Source organism: Columba livia, chromosome 2 (genome assembly GCF_036013475.1).
Source record: "Columba livia isolate bColLiv1 breed racing homer chromosome 2, bColLiv1.pat.W.v2, whole genome shotgun sequence".
Lineage (NCBI taxonomy): Eukaryota > Metazoa > Chordata > Aves > Columbiformes > Columbidae > Columba > Columba livia.
In genome coordinates, this window is record NC_088603.1 from 136,533,824 (window position 1) to 136,555,050 (window position 21,227).

At 42.7% G+C, this 21,227-nt stretch overlaps 1 protein-coding gene across 5 annotated transcripts in view; it reads right to left on the reverse strand.

Moving 5' to 3' along the window:
* The window catches only part of RUNX1T1 (RUNX1 partner transcriptional co-repressor 1), a 114,553-nt gene extending 93,912 nt beyond the window's left edge, over positions 1-20,641 (reverse strand). Inside the window, exons 1-2 of one of the 5 annotated variants that reach the window (XM_065053963.1) lie at positions 19,738-20,641; positions 48-220 (exon numbers count right to left, since the gene is read on the reverse strand). In XM_065053963.1, coding sequence (XP_064910035.1) covers positions 48-135 — 88 coding nt within the window. In that variant the 5' untranslated portion in view covers positions 136-220; positions 19,738-20,641. Of the gene's footprint in view, positions 1-47; positions 221-12,563; positions 12,839-18,072; positions 19,629-19,737 lie in introns of those variants that run through there. The other 4 variants (XM_065053964.1, XM_065053965.1, XM_021281318.2 and 1 more) reach the window with 4 other exon arrangements.
* Between the last annotated feature and the right edge of the window lie 586 nt (positions 20,642-21,227).

Below are 21,227 nucleotides of genomic sequence, written 5' to 3' on the forward strand. Positions count from 1 at the left end.
TAAAAGGTAAGCAGATTAAAAAAATCAAATATTTTTCTGTTCCTTACCTTGACAAAATTCAAAGTTCCCTTTTTTCCGGCAGTCACCTATCACTAAACTCAGTGCTCTCCAAGTGTTTCTTTTGACAGATATCATTCTCCACCAATCGCTCTGCTAATTTCCTCTTTCCTTTTCTGACTGGGACAGATATTACGCTCACCAGCCCAGAGATCAATCTTTTCTATTGACAACAACAAATGAAAAAAAAAAAAAAAGAAGCACATATCACAGCCAGTTTGAAGCACCACACCCCTTAATTTGCATGACAATAGCAATCTTTTAAATAAAAAGCAAAAACAGAAATGCTATCATTCTGAATTAGTTACTCACATTTTCTTAGTTAATATAAGGCAGTACTTTAAAACTGTACTAATTCTTCCACATAAGCTGCTCATTTAAAACAGCTGACATACAAGGGCAACAAACTAAGGGCAGCCTGTATTCTATCATAAAAACACCTATTAGATAATTCTGTAAAAATGTTTGGGTTTCAATACATTAATATAATATAAAATACTACATACTTTACCTGGTTCAACAGAAGCTCTAGAGAATAATTTATTAAACGAACAGGGTTACCAAAAATAGAGACCTTGCAGTTACACATCGCTGTACTAATTTGGCTTTGTAAGTCATACCAGCAAACACATTTAAACAAAGGGAGATCAAAAAGCTATTGACATATTTACAAATCATCCTCCCACTTTTGAAAAGGCAATTTCCCTCCCACCCCAACACCTACAAAATCTGTTTATTTGGGTTACAAAGATACTTTGTCATTCTTATGAGTCTGTATTACAGCGTTGTCAGATTTTCCAAGACATTAATATGGTTTTCAGGGGTTCATAATTATGTCAAGGCAGAAAGATTTTCAAAGCCAGGCACACACAGTTACATACATGCTTCAATCTGCATCCACTATTTGGGTATTTTGGGACATAGCATTAAGCATGCATAAGGATCTGGTCACAGCTGCATGCACCTAATGGAGAACCCAGCCCCAGCCCCAGCCCTCGCCTGGACTAGATCTTATTGCAAAAAAATGTATCGCCCAAGGGCATCAGCAAAAGATGACATTCGTGTTTGTGCTAGAAATTGCAGTCTTTCCCACAAACAAGCACCCTCCTCAAACCAAAACAAAGCTTCCCAAGTTAAGGTTACAGAACAAAGGAGTTTACCACTCAAGTCCTTTCTTTCCTGTGTTTGTGGTCGGACGTTTCCCCGCAGCCCTGATACAACCCAAAATCCTATTGATTTCAGTGAAAACGAGAGGTGCATAAGACTGCAGGACTTTACCAAGGATTTGGCAACTGCAAATCTTTCAACATGACACAACTGCCTCTGGCATTTGGAAAACAATCTCAAAAATGTGGTTAGGACTCCCCAACTTGGGTGCAATAACTACTTTTCTAAACTGATTTTTATTTTGTATGAAATTCTCCAGTTGTCACCATGTTCTTATATAAGCAATAAATTTACCTTTCAGTTGTGCCTAATCATGAATTGCGTATTTTTCAATTGTTTGGACTTTAGCGTAACACTTTCCTTTTCCATAAACGCATACAACATTCCCTAAATTGTTGTTATTGTTTGATCTGATTTTTATGGCCATAAACTCATGCCCTTACCAAAACTGAAGAATCCTTCACTGACCAAGTGGCCCTATTAATTTCACTGAAATCATTTAAACATTAAGTTTTCTACTGAGTGACGATAGCACAATCTGGTTGAAATATGGACTTACAGCGGAACATTAAATTAACATCATATTTTGGATTCAGAATTACACACAGCAGCCATCTGTAAGATGTATTCATGTTTTGCTAACCTTTACTAATTTGGCCACTCAAAAAAAATTCTTATCAAATATGTTAAATTATATATAACAATTCTGTGTTAGTGTCTGCTGAATAGCATACTCCTTTTTCATGTCTGGTAAAAAAATTTTAAACCTCTTTCTGTAAAAAAAGTTCTTGCTCAAAAAGAAAAAAAGCACCCATCTGTCATCCACTTCACAATGAAGACATCACTTTAACTTACTACCCTCCCTTTGTTTCAGCCCCGTGTTCATTTTCTCTACATGCCACATTTTCCAAAATGATGGATACATTCTGCTATACCCATTCTAAGTTAATCTCCTTTTTCAAATTTATTTTTGCCTCCTGAATTGTAAACTGCTGCTGTTGTTCAAATGCAAAATTGTCTAAAGTCTGAACTTCACTGAAAGTAGAATGCCTCAAACAATTTGTAGTCTTACAAGAGTGTTATAAAGAAGGATCAACATGTTGTATTACCATGGAAATTTTGAAAAACATACTTTCCCAAACAAATATTACTTTTTCTCAATGGTATGAAGTAATGAAAACCACATGTGTAAATCTGCGATCCGTGCAGTAGTTCAAGCTGCAGCTAATAGAAAATACAGAGAGTGAACTCTGCCATATAAAGGATTCTTGTTACAGAAATATAATGTGAAAACCAGATGCAGACAGAAAACCTTAATCACAGATGGGAATGTAATCACTGGCATACAGAATACTTTTTTGATCAATCTCAACCATATGAGAAATGTATTTATTTTCTAAGGAATGCAATAACTCGGGAGAACCTTCTATTTGAATTCAGTTAACCTCATATTCATAGCGCTTTTATCTTATATGTGGAGAGAAGGGGGAATATAATCTGAGCCAAGATTTTTAGAAGAGCCATTGGCTCTGGCAAATCATTCTTGTATCAGCTTATCTTTCAAGGAATTAATAGGATGTAAAGACTACAAATATCAGGGTCAGCCTCAAAAGAAATCAGCCATTATTGCACTTCCTAGTTACTGCCAGAAATCCCTTCATCACCCAAGCACTTCCCTGGTTTAATTTTGCCCTTAATACATGGTTCTTCAGAAATACCAAGAGCAGCACACTGTTGCGCTGAAGTTCTGCGAATCAGAACTGCAGTCCTACACCAAATAACGTCCTTACTAATTCATAAAACCTGAAGGGTCATGGGTTCAAAACCCAAGTTTAATTTGGGCTTCCTTCTAACTGCTGGGAGTGACACCCTCCACCACACAACTCATGGGTGACAGCAGGGAACAACGGACCTCAGCACACCGCAGCCGTACAGTTACATCAAGCGTCTCAAGGCGGATTGCCTTCTACCAACCACCCAGACCAAGGCAGAAGCAAGATAAACCCTGTCAGTTTTCACTGCTGGTAACATTTCTGTTCAGCTTTTAAGAGACAGATACACTACAGAAACAGTAAACTCCTCAAAATACGGAAAGTGCCATTAAGATCTGAAAATTAGGTTCAGAATTCAGGTCATCGATATGCTACCAGCAGGATCTACCTATGCTCAGCATCTTGAAGCAACCACTCCTACAGTTCATCAGTCTCATGGAAGACTTTCATTTGCCTAAGTGAGTTTTACATCTGGTGGTTGGACTGTGACGTTAGACTGCAACATTTAAAAAAAGCTTATGCTAGGAAATAAAACTTAAGCAAGAAAAAGCGTTCAGAGACAACAGATCTCCAGGCAGCTGGGCAGCAGCAGTGGCAGCGTACCTCCTGATCCTGCTGCACTCTCTTCCTGGAGATACTTGCTTTACCCAAGGGCATCACAGCTCTTTACGTAGCACTGGCTGACTGTCACAGTTCGCAACTGAGCTTTTTAAGGTTACCCAAAGTTAGTATTCATTTATTTTAATAGTACTAAATACAATAAACTGCAATGATTTGGTATCTGTTACACCAGAGGGGAGAGGGAATGCCAAAAACTTTTGATGGGCACAAGGCAGGCAGATTCTCCCTTTCAGAGCCTCTGTGTTCCATTACCATCATCCTATTTTACATACCTCCAGTACAGGGACACAGTTTCTTCAGGACCCTACTGCAGGACTTCCAGCAATGGCTCATCACAGGTGTTCATCAGTCTAATTCTGCTAAAGTTCCTGGAAATTTGGATGCCTGTATGCTAAGTGAAATCTGAAGTAAACTACTTGCTTTTTCCCTCCTATGTTAACAACTTGAAAACCACCTGATGAAAATACTTGGATTCCAGTACTGCAACAGAAGATTTTTCAACCATCTTATCTGTTCTGCCATTTAACTTCAAATTTCTGAGACTCTGGCACCGAGAGATAGTGCAGAAGTCAATTGTTAATACTAAAATAATACAGGCTGGATATGCTTGTCTTATTTCTAAACAAGCGTGCCTAGATTAATAATAAACTTTGGCCAGATATATATTTTAATTTGCATGTTTTTCAAATAGCATCATCATTGTGTGTGTAGAGTGCTAAAAATGGAGTGAAATCTTCCAGCTGTAAAACAGTTCCACGTGACAAAACAGAGAGAGATCCTGAAAACTCCTGCTTTGTGTCATGTGTGAGCATGTCTGCTTGTGTCTTTTTTTTCCTCTCATCTAATTCCATCTGCGAGAGACTGTCCCTAGAGGACAACAGCAGAGAGAACCAATTATATGCAGAGGTTGGTTTCTCCAAAATGAAGGCATCTGTTCCATGCCAACGACTTCCACATAGAAGAAAAACAGAACTTTGAAGGCATCTGTGTTCATGGTTGACAGTCACAGATCTTAGGGTCTACTGTAATTGCCCAGCTGCAAACATGATTTGGTTGCTGCTGTTGTCAGCTGATCTCCTTGCACTGAAAAGAAGGGAGCTTAAATAGCAAATAGCTGGATAAAAATCAGGTATTTTTACAGAATACTGACACCTTTTCCCTTTTGAAAGAGGTATTTTTCCTGGTACAACGGGTTTGATGGAAGTAAATTGCAAAGTTTTTCTTAAAAGAACATTTTACAAAATATTCTGCTTTAAAAAAATGCTATTCTTTAAATAACATAAAGTCCAGGCACAATGTGCTGATTATTTTTTAGTATTTCAGGCTGATATTTTATAAGAGTGACTCATAAACCAGTATGATTCACCAGCCACATAATCCTGCAGCCCACCTGATTCAGGCAAGTAGTCTCAATAAAACCAAGAGTACACCTGAGCAGAAGCTCAAAGTTTTTATCCAAAATGCACTTGGCAGGTAAATAACCAGTACGGGATTTATTACTCACCTCACGTCACTTCCAGTGTGAGCAGATACCTTCCAAAAGACACTTAAAAGCAACATTACAGGAAGTTCAAAACCTGGCTTTCAGCACGGGGTGCAACACTTGCAGCGAGACACTCAGCAATGCCATGTGCCTTCACCATTACAAATCCAAGCAAAGTTAACAAGAAGCTCACCCAAAGCAGCAAGACCCCAACTGATTTTCCAAAGCACAGCACTGAGTGTGATTCAGGGATCCAAGAATACTGATGGCACAGTTGCTACAAAGACAATTAAAACCTGACTGGCCTATGCAGAAAATGCATTTACATTGCCAGTCCTCCACCCACCAGACAAAAGAAGATCATAGTTTCCAGAAATATTTCAGGCACCTTATGGGTTTTTGTAGTTTTCTTACCTAGGATTTTTATAGCTAGCCTGAAAGAAATAAGGTGCTGTATGTTAGGGGAATACCTTTTACTTTTTTTAATAGAATTCTTTGCTATGCTGCCGGATTCCAGCTGCAATCCTAAACACGGTCTGCAGTGATGGCACTCAGCCCTTCCCGCCAGGTAGCCACACAGCCTAGGAAGGACAGTAAGGATTCCTACGCAGTTTCCCTTGCCTGGCACATACCTCAAATTATAGTGAACACGTGAAGTAGTGAACCTGGCGGGGGGACACAGGCGGCCTGACGCTTCCTGACCACTCCTAAATTGCCTCCAGGAAGGATAAGAGTTGGGAGCGAGGACAATTAACCAGCCACCTGCTTCCTGTGACCTCCTAGGGAGCAGACACCCACTGAGGACTTGCAGTGTCACTGAGGTCCTGCCCATCCTTCTTTTCCTAGAGAAGCTATGGGATAATAAAAACAATAGTGGCCAATAATAGCTCTGTAAGAGGAAAAAACTAGGTCTGAACTTTAAAAAAAAAAAAAAATTAACACCAAACCTGCCATTAATTTCATAGGAAGAGGATGCAACCAATAAATCTCAGAAACTGGAAGGGAAATTAAACATTGATCCATTCTTTAAAACTACTGTAGCTATTAATTTACTGTAGCGGTACACTCCTCTGGAATTTTTGGAGCAGGCAGATGGCTTAAACACATCTCTTAGAATACAGAAGTTGAGAATCCTGGTCCCATGGACTCAATGGGAACCTCTGATAATATTATTACTGAAGGAACAGACTTCTTTCTCTTTATAATATGGAATTCTTCATCAGGTAAGTGTATTATTTACAATTCAAAGTGAATTACTTGCTTTACATCAAGACCTGAGCTAGCCCACTTAACCTTACATAAAATTGTGTCATTATGGCCATATCTGGATCTAAGTCTCAGAATAGTTCCAGCAAAGAAAGTATTGTTAAGACATGAGACAGAAGCACAGGAAGCCTGAAGGTCCAGATCCTCATACTGGTGTTTTGACAAAAGAAACACCATCTTCAGTAGAACTGAGCACGTGAATACCATGGAAGATCTGAGCTCCAGCACTTTAATTCAACGTTTACAAGCTCAGCTGACCCATGGAGTTGCTTTGATTTATCACAGTGAACGTGAAATACACATAACATTCAGAAACTGAGTGAGGCTATTCTGTTCAGTATGATGGTTTCCTTGCTCATCTGCAGCATGCTTTAATACCAGTTGCAGTGTGCTTTTCCAGCATTAAGTGGTTTGCCAACAAGCTTTAAAAATAATAAATAGTACAGTCATGAAACAGCTTTTGCTTAATGGTTCCTAGAACTCAGTGACTTCACTCACTAAAACCCTTTCTATAGCATTACCCTTAAATACTTCTAGCAATGCCACCATTAAAATAAAATTAAAAAATCATCCTGGCAGGATGATCCATTGATAGCACACCCGCAGCTGCCATTATCCCTAAATTTGTTGGCAGCTTTCTACGGCATCACTATGCTTTAATGGCTCTGGCAACAAACCCCACCTGGACATCACTGAAAGCACTCCTTTGGAGCACTCTTCCCAAATATCCTTTGCAGCAGTATCATTTTTTCCCCTTTGTTGCATCCTAATCATTTTCTAGCAATAGCCTCACCCTCTCTCGCTGTCAAAGCCTGAGCTGGTCTTGGGCAGTTCTCTTCTTGACTTTGTCTAGCACACATGTGATTCAGTGTTGGGATGAATTTACCAACAGAATTTCAGGACAGTATCTTTGCTGCTCAGGTGGGGTGTTAACCTGCATCCCAGCTTTAAAATTCAATGTATTCCATCCTAGTAACACAACGTGACCAAACCAGTGGGTAAGCAAAGCACAGGCACAAAAACCTATGTAGTTTGATGCTTCATAACAGACATGTTAAAACTTCAGCTACCACAAGGCACATAGAGATTTACCCAACATGCCACATCGCCTGTCATGACAGCACGAAGAACCAGCATCCTGATACTGCCATTACAGAACTAAACAGAAATTAAACAAAACAGAACTAAACAAAAATCAGAAAATGTACTCTGGAAAATAAATAATTATGGAAAAAAGTAGAGAAGCTTTGGGGCTGATTGGGGTTATTTTGCCCAAGTTATTTAAAACGACACCTGAGCCACAACAGAAAGGGGCACCTGTGTGGTCATCATCAGAAACCAAAAACATGCAGTCAATAGGTCTCCAAATAAAAGGAATCACAAAATAAAATGGCTACTGGTAACGACTACTACTTACACAAATTGCGTATTAATATCCAACAAGGCATCCCAGAGCTACAAAAGTAACTACAGTCTTGTACAATTTGTGATGGTCACGCAACCATCTCCCCAGATGCTTGTCAACATTCCTGGCTTTTACTCATTGCATCAACACGGCTTTTCATAAACAGTATCTATTTTATTATAAGCTAGTGCCTGCCAGTAAGTGCAAATTAATTCCACTCCACTAGGTGGAGTCTTCTGTCTTCCCAGACAGCAACCTAATTTCCCAAAGAACCTACCACCCTCCATGAACTCCAGACGATACTTAACTTTATTAGAAGCCTCACAGACTACCTGTCTTGATAAATGGAGAAGTGGCAACAAATCAAAAGCCTTCTTGAGATGATTGAAGAAATCATGAACTATCCCACGTCAGTATGTCACAATATGGGATCATTCAGGAAAACTGTTGTACAGTTCTGTACAACACAACTATGCTTTTATGGCGACTAAATTCAATAAATAATACTGAGTAAGAAAAAGGTATCGCTTAATAACTCGCCATATCACACATGCCCCAAAACCAGATATAAACAAAACCAAGTTACTGAACTTCTTTAAAATTCTTTGTGCGTGTTCAGAAATATTTTTAATATCTAGGATGCCCTCCCTTTCTAGGCATCCCAAAATGTGCTACAGAAAATGAAATGAAACATGAAAGGATTTCTTTCCATATTCACATTTCCATTCACGACCACTGGAGTTAAATATGGCAACTATTCAATAGGAACAGCAAAACTGCATGCAGCGTTTTTGGCAAAGAATAAGAAAAACAGAGCACTCCCATGAATGCGCTTAGAAAACGCAGATAAGAAAATCTGGATACCCCACACACTACACTCCAACCCCTAGGAAAAGTACCAAAAAATCCCATGACCAAAGCATGAAGCCCCTTGGTTTAAAAACTCTTCAGGCAGATGGCATCTCCACTGCAACAGAGCGTGTGCCGGGCGGTATTCGCCAGCGGAAAGCTCCACGGAGGCGCTGAGCACCAACACAAGGCTCCTCCAGGTCAGCCGAGGTAGGGCCTGCTCAGCGCCGCTCCTGCTGCCGGCAGATATCACTCGCTATTTACGGCTACAGACATTGTGCCCCCATCGGCCACGTTTTTTGTAATATTTACTTCTCGTACATATGTCTATAACTATGTATACGTCCCACAGAAGGTGAGGTTTAACAGGGTTAGCTTTGTTGGGGAAAAGGAGGTTTGGAGAAAAGGAAACAACTTTCACGTTTGGAAGATTTGAATCTAGTGACTGTCACGGGATGTAAACACTCCTCTGGGGAGGGAGGCTTTTTGTTGTGTTTCAGAAGTGCACAGAGTTTTGGATAAAATCTGTATAAATAATCATCCCTCTGTCATTCAACATAAATTTATGCACGTGTGTGCACGCAGATATGTTTGAGAATACAAACTATAAAGTAGACATGCCACAGACTTCCAGACAACCTACCACAAGGCCAAATCTCGCACAAAATCCATTCAATATTTAAATTTCAGTTTATTGAATTTTAATTATTGCCGATCTGTAGATCATTTTGAGGAAAATCCCCCAGGTCAAAAGCTTACAACTTCAATTGCAAAACCAAAGAGAAGCATCAGCAAGGCCCTTTCCCATACAGACACCTGCCAAAAAAATGGGAGTTCCTGACTCCTAGATTAGAATCCAACGGCTAAAACTCATTCTATTATTAAAACGAGGAAATTTTCTATGTTGAAATAAAGAAGTAAAAGCTCTCATTTTATTCTGCACATATTTACTCAGGTTGTGCACACAGGGCTCTATAGGTCTAAGAGTGTTATCGCTTATTCATTTAGATCCTTATTTATAAAATTAACAAACACATACCCTTTTCATTAGATTTTTTTAATTAAAAAGCAATAATGTTATTTTCTCTGGAGATGCCTCTAAGAAAATTTATGCTCTACCAACACTGCGTTTTCCAGGTTCATAAAACTCACTTGGGTTAGCAGTGCCACAGCAGCGAATGCTTTTTGTATATATGCATTCAAACCTGATTTAATAATTTCATTTAACCATGGAAAAAGTTACTCTAAAAGCCTCATTAACTAAAACATCCTTTATGAGTGCAAACTTAAGATTTGCAGGTATAGTAGGAATGAAACAAGCCCAAGAATGTTCTATCACACTATAAACATCCTTTACTTTGCACAAGGACCTCAGTAGTAGGTAAAGCTGTATTGTTGCAATGAGGAAGCAGTCACTCGTCATTTTAAGATACAATCATAGTTTATTAACAAAATTATTTTGAATGTACGAGTTAAATCCTTTTACCAATATAGTGACATTCAGCTATCCAGTTCCATTTTTACAGTCCAAATAGATATGGTGCTAATTGCATAATGCCATTTTATCTGCTGAAGATAAAAGTGCCGATAAACAAAAATGCACATTAGGCAGGAGATTTTTCAGAATATATTTTTTTTTAAATAACCCACTTGCATTAACAAAAGATTGCAATGGCTTCCAAATTATAGGGTGTTATTTTTAGTGGAAGTAGTTCAATATTCATATCGGAGCAGATGTAGCAGTTTAACAAAACAGCTCTTCAAATCCTGCACAAATTGAAAACAGGAAAACTGATTGCATTTTCTCTTATCACTTTCCTTTTCTGAATTGACACTTTTGGTCTTCTGAAAATTTACACATGGCTTTCATCTCAACAGCACCTGCTGATCAAACAGAAACCTAACATTTTCATGAAAATGGTATAAAGGACTAGTTTTCTTTTTACCATCTTAAAGGGCATCAGCAGTCCACTTGATGGCAACAATTGCTGAGTAGATGGCACACTCAGAATACATTTTATATTTTCATTACACTTACTTTTTAAAATGAGTTAAATCACTAGTGGCTCTTTCATATTAGCTCTTTGTCTGCTTTAAATTAATTTCAATCTCTATCTCTGCCTAACCCTGATGGGTTTCATTCTACAGTCAGCTAGATTTTAAAGAACATCTGAAAGCCTTTGAAATAATAAGACATGTTGCATGTTCTGCATCCGCTGGTTCTTCTTTATATGGGCATTTATATGCAATCATATACATTAATATATACAATCACGCATACACATACTACATCTCTTTTTACAGTGCTTATACTAAGGAAAAAACGTGTATACATATCATTCTGCGATATTGTCACTGCATTGAATTCCCTGAGCAGTCCTGATAGAGCGCGTTGACAGGGGAGAAACCCCAAGTACACGTATTTATTTTAAAGTTGTTGTTTCCTTTGCAGTCTTAAAATTGGGAGAAGGACTAGCAGGTGCTCTGGAGCTTGAGCACCAAGACTGGGTTGAGATGCTGCCACTGGCGAACACGGTGAGCATGCAAACAACACAACCAGAAGTGCTTGGGCTCTTGCAAAAGTTTAAGGTATCAAGTCATGTATATAAAATATGATACATAAGTACCTTGTTATCCTGTCTGCTTCTGAGCCTGTAAACTCTGAAGCGCAGCAGCAGGTAACAAGGACCATCTTCCCTTGTACATAATTCTAGGTGTAATTAAAGATACTCCCGAAATCTGCTATGTGTCAGCTGCTTAACTGATGGAGCCCCAACCCCTCTGAAGTACTCTGCTGCCATCCATTACCATTCTGCTTCAGTGATAAGGTAACCTGAAGGCAGAGATGACATACAGTAATATATGTGCCACTCCAGACAGTTGGTTCGTGAATTTCAGCGTTTCATCATGCTCACTGAGGCAACTGCAAACCTGAAATGTCAATATGTTCAGTCAATGGAAGTAAAATAATGGGGCTCTATTGTCTTACCCTATCGATCCGCTGCTGTCAACAAGAATACATGCCCCCCTGGCTCTAAACAAATTTTAATTAGGCTTTTAGTTACCGGATCATATCTATATATCTATTCGTGCAAACATTTGACAAAGTGAAACGGCAATATAAATATTTCAAACTTTTAAATATATTTTAAAGGTAATTGTTTAATGTGGCTTTAAGAAATGATCGCTGATAAAGCCCTTTGCTAAGGCAGTGTGTGCACACACTTAGCGTGCAAGTCATCTTCATCTGGTGAGAACCGAAAAGACACCATCAAAAGTCCAAAACGACAAGACAAAAAAAAAAGGCAGCGCCACTTTTCCTAAAGCCTGCCCGCTGTCATCCTCTGCGGGGATTTCGGAAGCCAAGAGCCTCCACCGAAACCACCCCGGCTCTGACCGGGTCCCGCCCGCCCGCTCCTGTCAGCGCCGCTCCCGGGAGGGGCCCCGGCCCGACAGCGACCGCACGTCCCGTCACCTCGGCCCCAGCCCGAGGACTCTCCCGCCGCACCGACCCCTTCTCCCCCGTCCCCGTCCCGTGAAACACCCCAACAAGCCGCTCTCCTCCTTCCTCGGCTGTGTTAAAGCGGGGTTCCTCAGTAACCTATTGTTCTCCGGCCACCTCCTCCCGGGCCGCGGCGAGCTCGGCAGGCAAGAAGCCCCCGCGCCGGTCCCCTCAGGGCGGCCCGCGGGCGGGGGGAGGCAGCGCCCAGGCCGCGGCCGCCCCAAGCACAACAAAAGGCAGATCCCTTCTCCCGGCCGGCTAATCTCTGCCCGTAAATCCCCCGCCCGCTACGGGGGAAGAGATAAGAGGTTACATCTTCACTTCTCCCCGCTCGTATCGACTTGCGCAGCGCCAAGGGAGCCAGGCGGAGGGCCGGGCGGCGGGGGGCGGCGAGGGGGTGTCCCCCCGCCCGCCTCTCCCCGAACCGCGGGTGGAGATTACCTTCCGGCGGCGGGAGGGAGGGAGGCGCCGGCGCGGCCCGGGCTTTGTGCGCCGTGAGCGCACCTCGCAGCTTATCTTTGGCGCAAGGACGGCACATCGCGCCTCCCTGGCCCTGCCGGCGCGGGGGGAGCGGGACGGCGGCGTGCATCGGGGCGATTACGGTATCAGCGCGGCCCAGATGGAGGCCGGAGGATACACGGCGGGTGCGAGAGAGCGGGGCTGGCGCGGCGCGGCCCGGGGTCCCCGGGGAGGCCGCGCCCAGCATGAGGGGAGGCGCCACCTCCGCGCCACCCGCCGGGTGAGAAGGCGGCGGCTCCCCATGTGCCGCGGTCTGTGCTCGACCCCGACCTCGGGCAGGGATCCGGCCCGGCGCTGCCCCTTAAGTTGCCCGAAGATCTCTCCGGAGTGAGGAGCCTGCCAGAGACAAGGAGCAGCGCACTGCTGGCTGACCCGCCTGAGGTCACCTCCGTTTCCACCAACGCGACGTCCCTGTGGCTGCCGTAAGCCCGGCTCCCGCCTCACAAACCACACCTGAGTCCTGCACAGGGCACGGCGGCTCCTGGCCCAGAAACCTGCTCCAGCACAGGCCATACCCGCTCCCGGTTTGGCCAAGTCCTGACCCGACCTGCCGACCTACCAGTGGCAGAAGAGCCTGAACACAACACTACTGCTGTGAACCAGAGGGTGAACGATAAGCCAGAGTAGGTCCCTACACTTAATAGTTCAGGTTTTGACAAAACAGAGGCTTCATTTTGATGAAGAGAGTCATCATGAGGTACAGGGAGAAGAGGCAGCGAGCAGCCTGGCCCGCCCAGCACAGGCAGCAGAATGGCTGCACCAGCACCACGTTCCCAAATGAACTCTGTGCACTCAGGTTTTAAAGTTTTAAAAATGTTTTGCCTAGGAATCAACACTTATTTGTAAAGGAAATGCGTTTCCCCAGCACGCCTGCAGAGGAGCACCATGAAGGCTGGGGTGAGGACAATGACAGCACACTGGAGTGAGACAGGCATTGTTCAGTGCAGAACTCCTTCCAAAATCACTGGGCCAAGATAGCAGTTTTTTCCACAAGAAATAAAGGGAATTTGACACATAATACAAAGTGAAAACCAGAACTTAGATGGGGGAAGGGTGTGTGTGAAAATCGTGTCACTGCAATGAATGTCAGATAAAAAGGGGTCTGTCACAAATCCTCCACTAATCCAATAATGCGAGAACCTCTTGGTATCACTGAGACACAGCACAAGGTATTTCTTTCTGGTTTTCATAAATCACTCTATATGTTTAGCCTCAGAAAGACAGCAGTTTGGCAAATTATCGTATCACAAAACCAGGACTTTGATTTTTCATTAAAGGCAAACTGATTTTCACATGTCGAATTTACTTTGCATTCCTCAGCAGGTATTTTTATCCTGAAGAAGGGCCACTTCTCCCTCAACTTCCTCCAGTTGTCAGTTGTGTGACAACCATATTTAGAGGTAATCAGGCAGGTCATATTACAAAAGTTAGTCAACTCATTTGAAATCTTAGCCCTTAATGGTATGTTCTATGCATTTCTAAAAAAACAAAACAAAACACTAACTAGTTCAACCTGCAAGGTATCACAGAGGCTTCTCTCTGCATATATTCTTTCAAAATATTATAAAAGAGAGATTGCTCGTTTTAGAGATTTTTGTTACAGATTTTTTCTTGGAATATATTTATAATGCCATGACCTAATTTAGGATTCATCAGATTCTCATCTTGCAGAGCCACAATGTGTATCGTATGTACATTGGCCATTCCGACAGGCAGTTTTACTACTCGAATCACAATTCTCTAAAGAAAAACTACTCAAGGATCCTTTCTAATGTAAACAGTTTGCTGCAAAACCACTCACATTTAAAAATAAAGCAACGTGTGTTAATAAAATAAATACAATCAGTAGAAATGTGTAACAGAAGTGGCATTCCATAAGCACAGCTGTCTCGAAGTCCAAGCTGGAGGCTAGAAATCTTAATTTCAACTGCCTCTCTCTTACTAGTGGGTTACCTTCCTATAAAGCGTAAAGTCCATCTGCCCCAGGCAGATAAGTTTTGAAGCATTAAAACAAATAAAAATCTAACATTTTCTTTCTTGCATTGAAAATGTGAATTCTAGTGTGCTATAATGTGAGAATTCCAACATATGACCATTATGGCATAATATCTCATAGCTCAGCTTGTCATTACTTCACTTGTAATTCTTATGTTAATTATGTTCATAATTACTATAAACAGATGTGGTAGAAATTCATGTGACCTTTTACTGCAGAATGCGTTTCTCAGTCTTTCCACTTTATTTTAGTAATGTACTGTTAAACCAGAGGAAAGTATTCCTGACGTGCTCTACATGTATGTGTGTACGTGTTTAACACAAAACCATTTCTACCTCATATTTCAGCCAAAGGACCACCTATATACCAGTACATTGACAAGGAAGTGATGGTAACTGAGAAGTCTCATACCCTGAAACATACTCCTAAAAGACTGTTCTTTCAGTTAATCTTTTTGACTAAATGTAGCTAAGGCCACCACTGAAGTCTAAGACCTAAATAGAGCACTGCATTTTTATTCAGCACCTTTGTTAATGCAGCAGTATCCTGCTTTACAACCCCAAGTACATGAGAGCCATACAGCAATTTATTTTACTCACAGCCCAACCATCACCGTCTGTACACAAAACACATTTACGATAAAATCACTATGGATTTCATTAAGAGAAAGCCTACTCGAATTTCATTTCTTTGGACCTAATCTATAATTAGTGTGGACAGACAGGTGCAAACCCTTCTCCCCTACAGATGGCTACTGGAAATGGTGCAAAATAGCTCCTTCTGTTTAAACAACACACAGATAACCTGCTCTGCTGTTATCACTTACAATTACCTCCATTATACTGAACTAATGTTTACTTTAATAAAATGTCCACTGTTCTCTAAATGTTATTTGGAAACTTTCATATCAATGGCAGGAAAAAAAATATGGAAGTCAATGTCTTTCAGATGAAAATATTTAAGAGAGAAAAAAAGCACCTTTTAAAAGACAGGATATTTTTACTTTGATTTTACATCTGCTGATCATTTTTCTTTATCCACAAAACCACACAGTATACTACTTCCTGTTGTATTTATGCTACCATATAATAAACCAATCCAGTTTACAGTAAATAATAACAGGATAACTGTGAATCGGAAGCAGTTCTTTAAAAAGGAACTCCATGTAGGGAATAAAAAAAGACTCTTTACATTAAAAGTTCAGGTTTTAAACTAACTCTTTTAGATCTTTCACATGAAAGAAGGTGAAGAAACTGAAGTCTGGAAGCCAGTGTTTTAAGAATTTACACTCTCACTACTTACGCTAAATTCAAAGTCAGTTTAAGCTTTTATAAATATTATAGGTTGCTATTAAAGGCTGTATGAAAAAGCAGGCTGCTACTAACTACATGGACCAAAGTTTTATAATGTATTCAGATTTAAATAATTTTCACAGCTCTTTAGCTAAGCCATGAGAAATAAGCCCTTCACAACAGCAAATTCACGTTTTATTTCAGCTGATAAGACTTCTTGATCTCTGCATGACATTAGAAGTTTCTACAGAACAAAGAACAATATCTTCTCCCCACCCCCCCAAAAAAAAATCTGAAGCTCCTGCAATAGCAACATACTAATATCCTTATTCAATTAGCTAAAGATTTCACAGTAATGGACTGTGGCAAGTGGATTTCAAAGATGAAAATGACAATTGCAAGCCCTTTCTCCCATCACCCCCAATGCAAATGCTGCAGATGCCTGTTTCACTCAAAGTGTCTGGCGAGGAGCAGTTTGCAGTCTGCACAGTACCTCAGTGAAGTGAGCTTCGCATTCAACGCCTGTCGTCTGAAGTTCATTTCAGAGAAGTGAGAAACAGGATTTGACAGGGAAGAATGTCCTGAACCGACTAGCCACTGACCAGCACTCCAGGTGGAGCTATTTTTCTCCCTTTTATTCTATAAACAATACTTCAAGTATAAAACTCCATGTGCGCACAGGCATACATAGTGTTAAGCGTATACAGATGAGAGACACCGTGTGATGTTTTACTGGTCCATTATTCAGGCACGAAACGAGTTAACGTTAAGGTGGTCAAAAATGGTAGAAGGCAATGTTTTACTTAAAAAGATTTTGGAAACTATTTAAAAGCTCAAAGCCTTTGAAGAAAAACAACTTGAGCAGCAGTTGCCAGGAAGCAGTGACCTAACACTGCTGTCTGCATTCCATTACAAACAGAATGGTTCTTGTCTCCTACAGCATGCTCTCAGCTCGGGAACCCAGCCACTCACCCTCCTGCTAAGGCAGGGCCCAAGAAGTCCTGCCATCTCCTGTATGCCTTGCTTCAGCCTGCCAGGGACATCAACAGATTTAACAGTGGGTTGGGTTTTTGGTGGAGTTTGTGGGTTTTCTTGCGCTGATGCGTGGTTGCACTTCCCATGACAGCAAAGAAAAATGATGCATGGATTGAAAGTAGTAGCAGTGATATTGAAGGTTCGGATATGATAAAACTGACCTTAGAAAAGTTATCAATTGTAAAGTGTAACTTCCTAATTAAAGAACTTCACAGTGAGTCTGCAGTGCATCTCATGCCTAACAAAGCCTTTATCAACTTCATAGTTTCATAGACTGTTTAGTTAGAACAAGCCATATTCAGATCTTTTTCCTAGTTATTTTTTCTGTTGATGGGGAGCCACAGAAACACCTAGTGCTAAAACCAGGACATATAAACAATATAGACTAACTTTCGTAACAGTCAGCCGAGCTAAAGGAAATTCCCTGATCATATTGGATTTCCTAAGGAAATCAGCCCAGAATAAACTGAATGAGGTTTTCAGACTTCCCATGGAAAGGTCAAGCATCAGCTTCAACAACCATTAGAAACCAGTTTCAATCCTTTCAGCTATCCAGATTCACTAAACCGTTAACAGAAAAGCAGAACAGAAAACCTAGACAATATACTTCAAATCTAAAAATGTCTCTCACGCCTTGCCTCAAACTACAGTTAACAAAGTTGGTTATGTAAACTTCCCATTGCATCTTTCAGGATGCAGAAATTAAGAAGGAAATGTAAGGCTACAAGGGTATAATTAAATAGATTATATTCACCCTTAGCCCCAACATATTGTGTTTACAAATACAATAATTATGTTTCTAGCTACATGTCAAAAGGAAATATTTTCTAAGTCCTTCAAAAAGCATGCATGCATTTCTGTAAGTAGGAAATAAGTCAAAACAGATTAGTAGACTAAAAATGGGGAGGGGGATGGGAAAAAAAATCCCGCTTTGGTCAGCAACTCGGACCACCATCAGGGGATAAATCAATTTGCAGCAGCTGTGGACAGCCATTTAAGTCTGGGGCCTGAACAGATTAATTAGGGGAAGCGATGTTAAAAGTTAAAGGGGTCAGCGTTACATTAAGCACACGAATATTTGGTCGAGCAAACGCTTGACTGTACATACCGAGACTCAGAAGACATCCTTTTAGTTAGTCAGGGCTATGCCTATAGCCAAAGGCTTGGCACTCGCCGTGTTCCCACGGACAGCGCGGCCGCTCCCGCCGTTGCTTTCCCGAGGTGTGTTTTACCTGCCCCTGCCGCGTCGCGCCTGTCACGGCCGCCCTGCGCTGCCCGCGCAGGCAGCGCGCAGCCCCGCACCTCCCAAGCGCACCTTGGGGACGCGCCCTCCAGCCCTGCTGCGCCTGGCGACGGGGAACTCGAGCAGCTCCTTAGAGAGGATTCGCTACCAGGGGCTCAGCGGATCGTGGTTCTCATCTGAACGATCTGAAAGCGGGAGCCGCTGGCTCCGGGGCGGCACTACCAGGAGGCTGCAAGAGACAGGTCCTTTCCGGGTTGTGATTTAGGGCAAGGCAGAGGTAGGAGGGGGTGACTGGCAGAGCCTGCTGCGGATCTGGAGATGGAGGGCTGTTCTACTAGAGAAACCCGAGCGGGTTGGAGGCGGCTGGTCCCCAGCGCGGCGGTGGCGGGAAGCTCCCGGCCGCGTCCCGCCAGGCCGGGCTCCGGTGTTCCAGGCTGCAACTTGGGGGGCAGGCGGGGGAGGCTGCCTTGGCGCCTCTTACCTTCGCCATCTCTCCTTCAGCTTCTCAGTGAGCTGAAGGAAGCAACATTTTAGCTCCTGCTTGGAGCAAGAGGGATTTTAGAGCTGGGTCCGATTAGGTACTTTCAGTTTCTCTCTAACATTTAGGAGAGCAGAGTACAGTAACACAGATATTTCTCCATAAATCAACGTGTAATGGAGTCACGGGTGCCCCAGCCAGGGTCGAAAGTCCTTCTTTACACTAAACCAAATTTTAGCCCAATCTTGCAACTTTGGCACTAACAAAAGGGCTCGAACTCGCCAAAAGTCAAAGACTCGTCCAAATCACCGGCAGTATGGTTTTCATCCTTCCAATCTCCTTTACCGGTAGTGTATTACGAATTTACGGAATCAAACCATTCAGCTCAGCTAAACGAGATGACACAATTACATTGTATTGCAGTTTTGGAAATCAAATCCCTCACGTTACCTTATGGTTTTAGGAGAAAAGATACTTGCAAGATCGCCGTGCAGCTAAAGAGGATATGCACCGCCTGAAATATTTCTTGCAAAATAGCCTGAAGTGATGTTACTCGTACTACGTAAACCGGTGATCGTAGTGAAACAAACAAAACAAAAATCCCACCAGAAATATTTCAGACACTACGACTCACATTGGCTAGCTCTAATCTGGAGAGAGAGGAGGCAGGGGAGAAAAAATAAAATAAATAAATAAAATAAATAAAAAAGGCAAGTCCTAAATAGAGACAGAAATCCTACGCTATGTGCTTCGAACATGTGCTTCGAAGGATTATTTTAAAAAAAAATAAAAAATAAAAAGCACTGGGTGGTTTGATTTCTGGGCTCTTGAGAAATATTCAGGGTGCGACTTCGTGAGCCGGGGACAGCGGGTTAAGAGCTGCATGCCGGGCTAACCCTGCTCGGGCATAGCGGCAGCCCCGGTCCGCCTGGGTTAGTTACAGCCGTGGGAGCCCATCGGAGCCCGAGAGCCCTACGGGAAAGGAGAGAGCGAAGGAAAAAGGGGCTCCCCCCGCCCCAGCGCGCCCTGCCCTGCCCGAGCCCCGTACTCACACTGCAGAGGACCGGAGATTCCCACCATTCGCCACGGGCTGCGAGCTGCAAATAAAAGTTCCCGTCCTGCTCGGGGGAGAGCCGGCAGCCCAGGCTGCTGGAGGGGCGAAGGGGTGGGAAAGGGGAGAGCAGCGCAGCTCGGCTTCCCTTCCCAGTCCAGATGATCCACGTCCACAAAAGTCAAAACGAGCGGAGGAGAAACTCCAGCTGCTCTTCCCCCCTCCTCTCTCGCTCTCTTTTTTTTTTTTTTTTTGAAAAGGAGGATCAGCTCGAGATAGACTACTGGTTCCACAGGAACGGACAAGAACCAAAAATAAAGCAAAGTCTCCAAGTCGAGATAGTTAATGCCCAGGTCCTTCTCTTGCTGCTGCCGCCGCCGCAGACAAACGTGATATGGAGAGCAGGGAGCGGCCGCTGTCAGTGGCGGGGTCTGTGCCTGTCCCCGGGCAGCGGACGCATAGCTCTGCCCCCGGCGGAGCCAAGCCGGTGCCGAGCCGCCCGCCCCAGGCTGCGCTGCTTTCCGCGCTGCTTCCGCGCCGCTCCGCCCGGCTCCCCCGCTAGCAGGCACCTCGCGAGGCAGGCAGCATACTGCCGGCAGCCGGCCCGGCCCCGCTACCCAGGTGCAGGGGGGGAGGGCTTAAAGCAGTGGGAGGTGATAGAGGTAGGAGACATCTGTGTCGTGAGGAGGTTAGTGGGGGTCAAGTATATGTTAACAATAGGCGAGCGCGGTCCCTCTCGGGCAGCCTGCCTACTCTTTCTTTCTTTCGCTCGCTTTTACTGGGTGGACATCTAACTTGCTCCCTAATGATGCCTCCCCGGCTTTAAGAGTCCAGACTGCCCTGCAGTAACCCAAGACAAACACTTTCTCTAGCCATCTGGAGAGCTCCTGGCTGCTCTGCCTGTGTCTCATCACTGTGTGAAGAGACAGCAGTGCTAGAAATCAAGCCACTCTCAGATCTACTCTCTAATCCCCTTCTGTTAGCTGATTTCCAGTCAGACTGTTTGCTTTTGCATTAGATAATAGCCTTAGAGAAAACAATTATCATTTTCCTTTTCCCTTTGTTTTTCCCTCTTTCTGAAGTACAGTATCGAGGAAGGCCTCTCTCTCTTTTTCTTTTTTTCTTTTCTTCCTTTTTTTTTTTTTTAAAAAAAAAAAGCCGAATTTATGCTCTTTTATGGCTTGCAGAACCCAGATGCAATTTCACACTTTCCTGGAAGGGGATTCTGGATTCTTCGGAAAGCAGCGACACGATCGCAACTGCAGTGAAAATTAATTACTATCATCTGCAATTAATAGAAGCATGCCACCGTTTGACTTCGTGTTTCATTACATAATCATTTCAGTAGGCATCCATATATTTTCCAATTCATCAGCTATTCCCTTCTACGTTTTGCAGAGAATATTATTGTCAGTCATACAACCTGCAGCAACCCAGTACTTCTACTGTTGTGTTGACACTGTATGAAGCAGACATATCCGCAAAAAACAA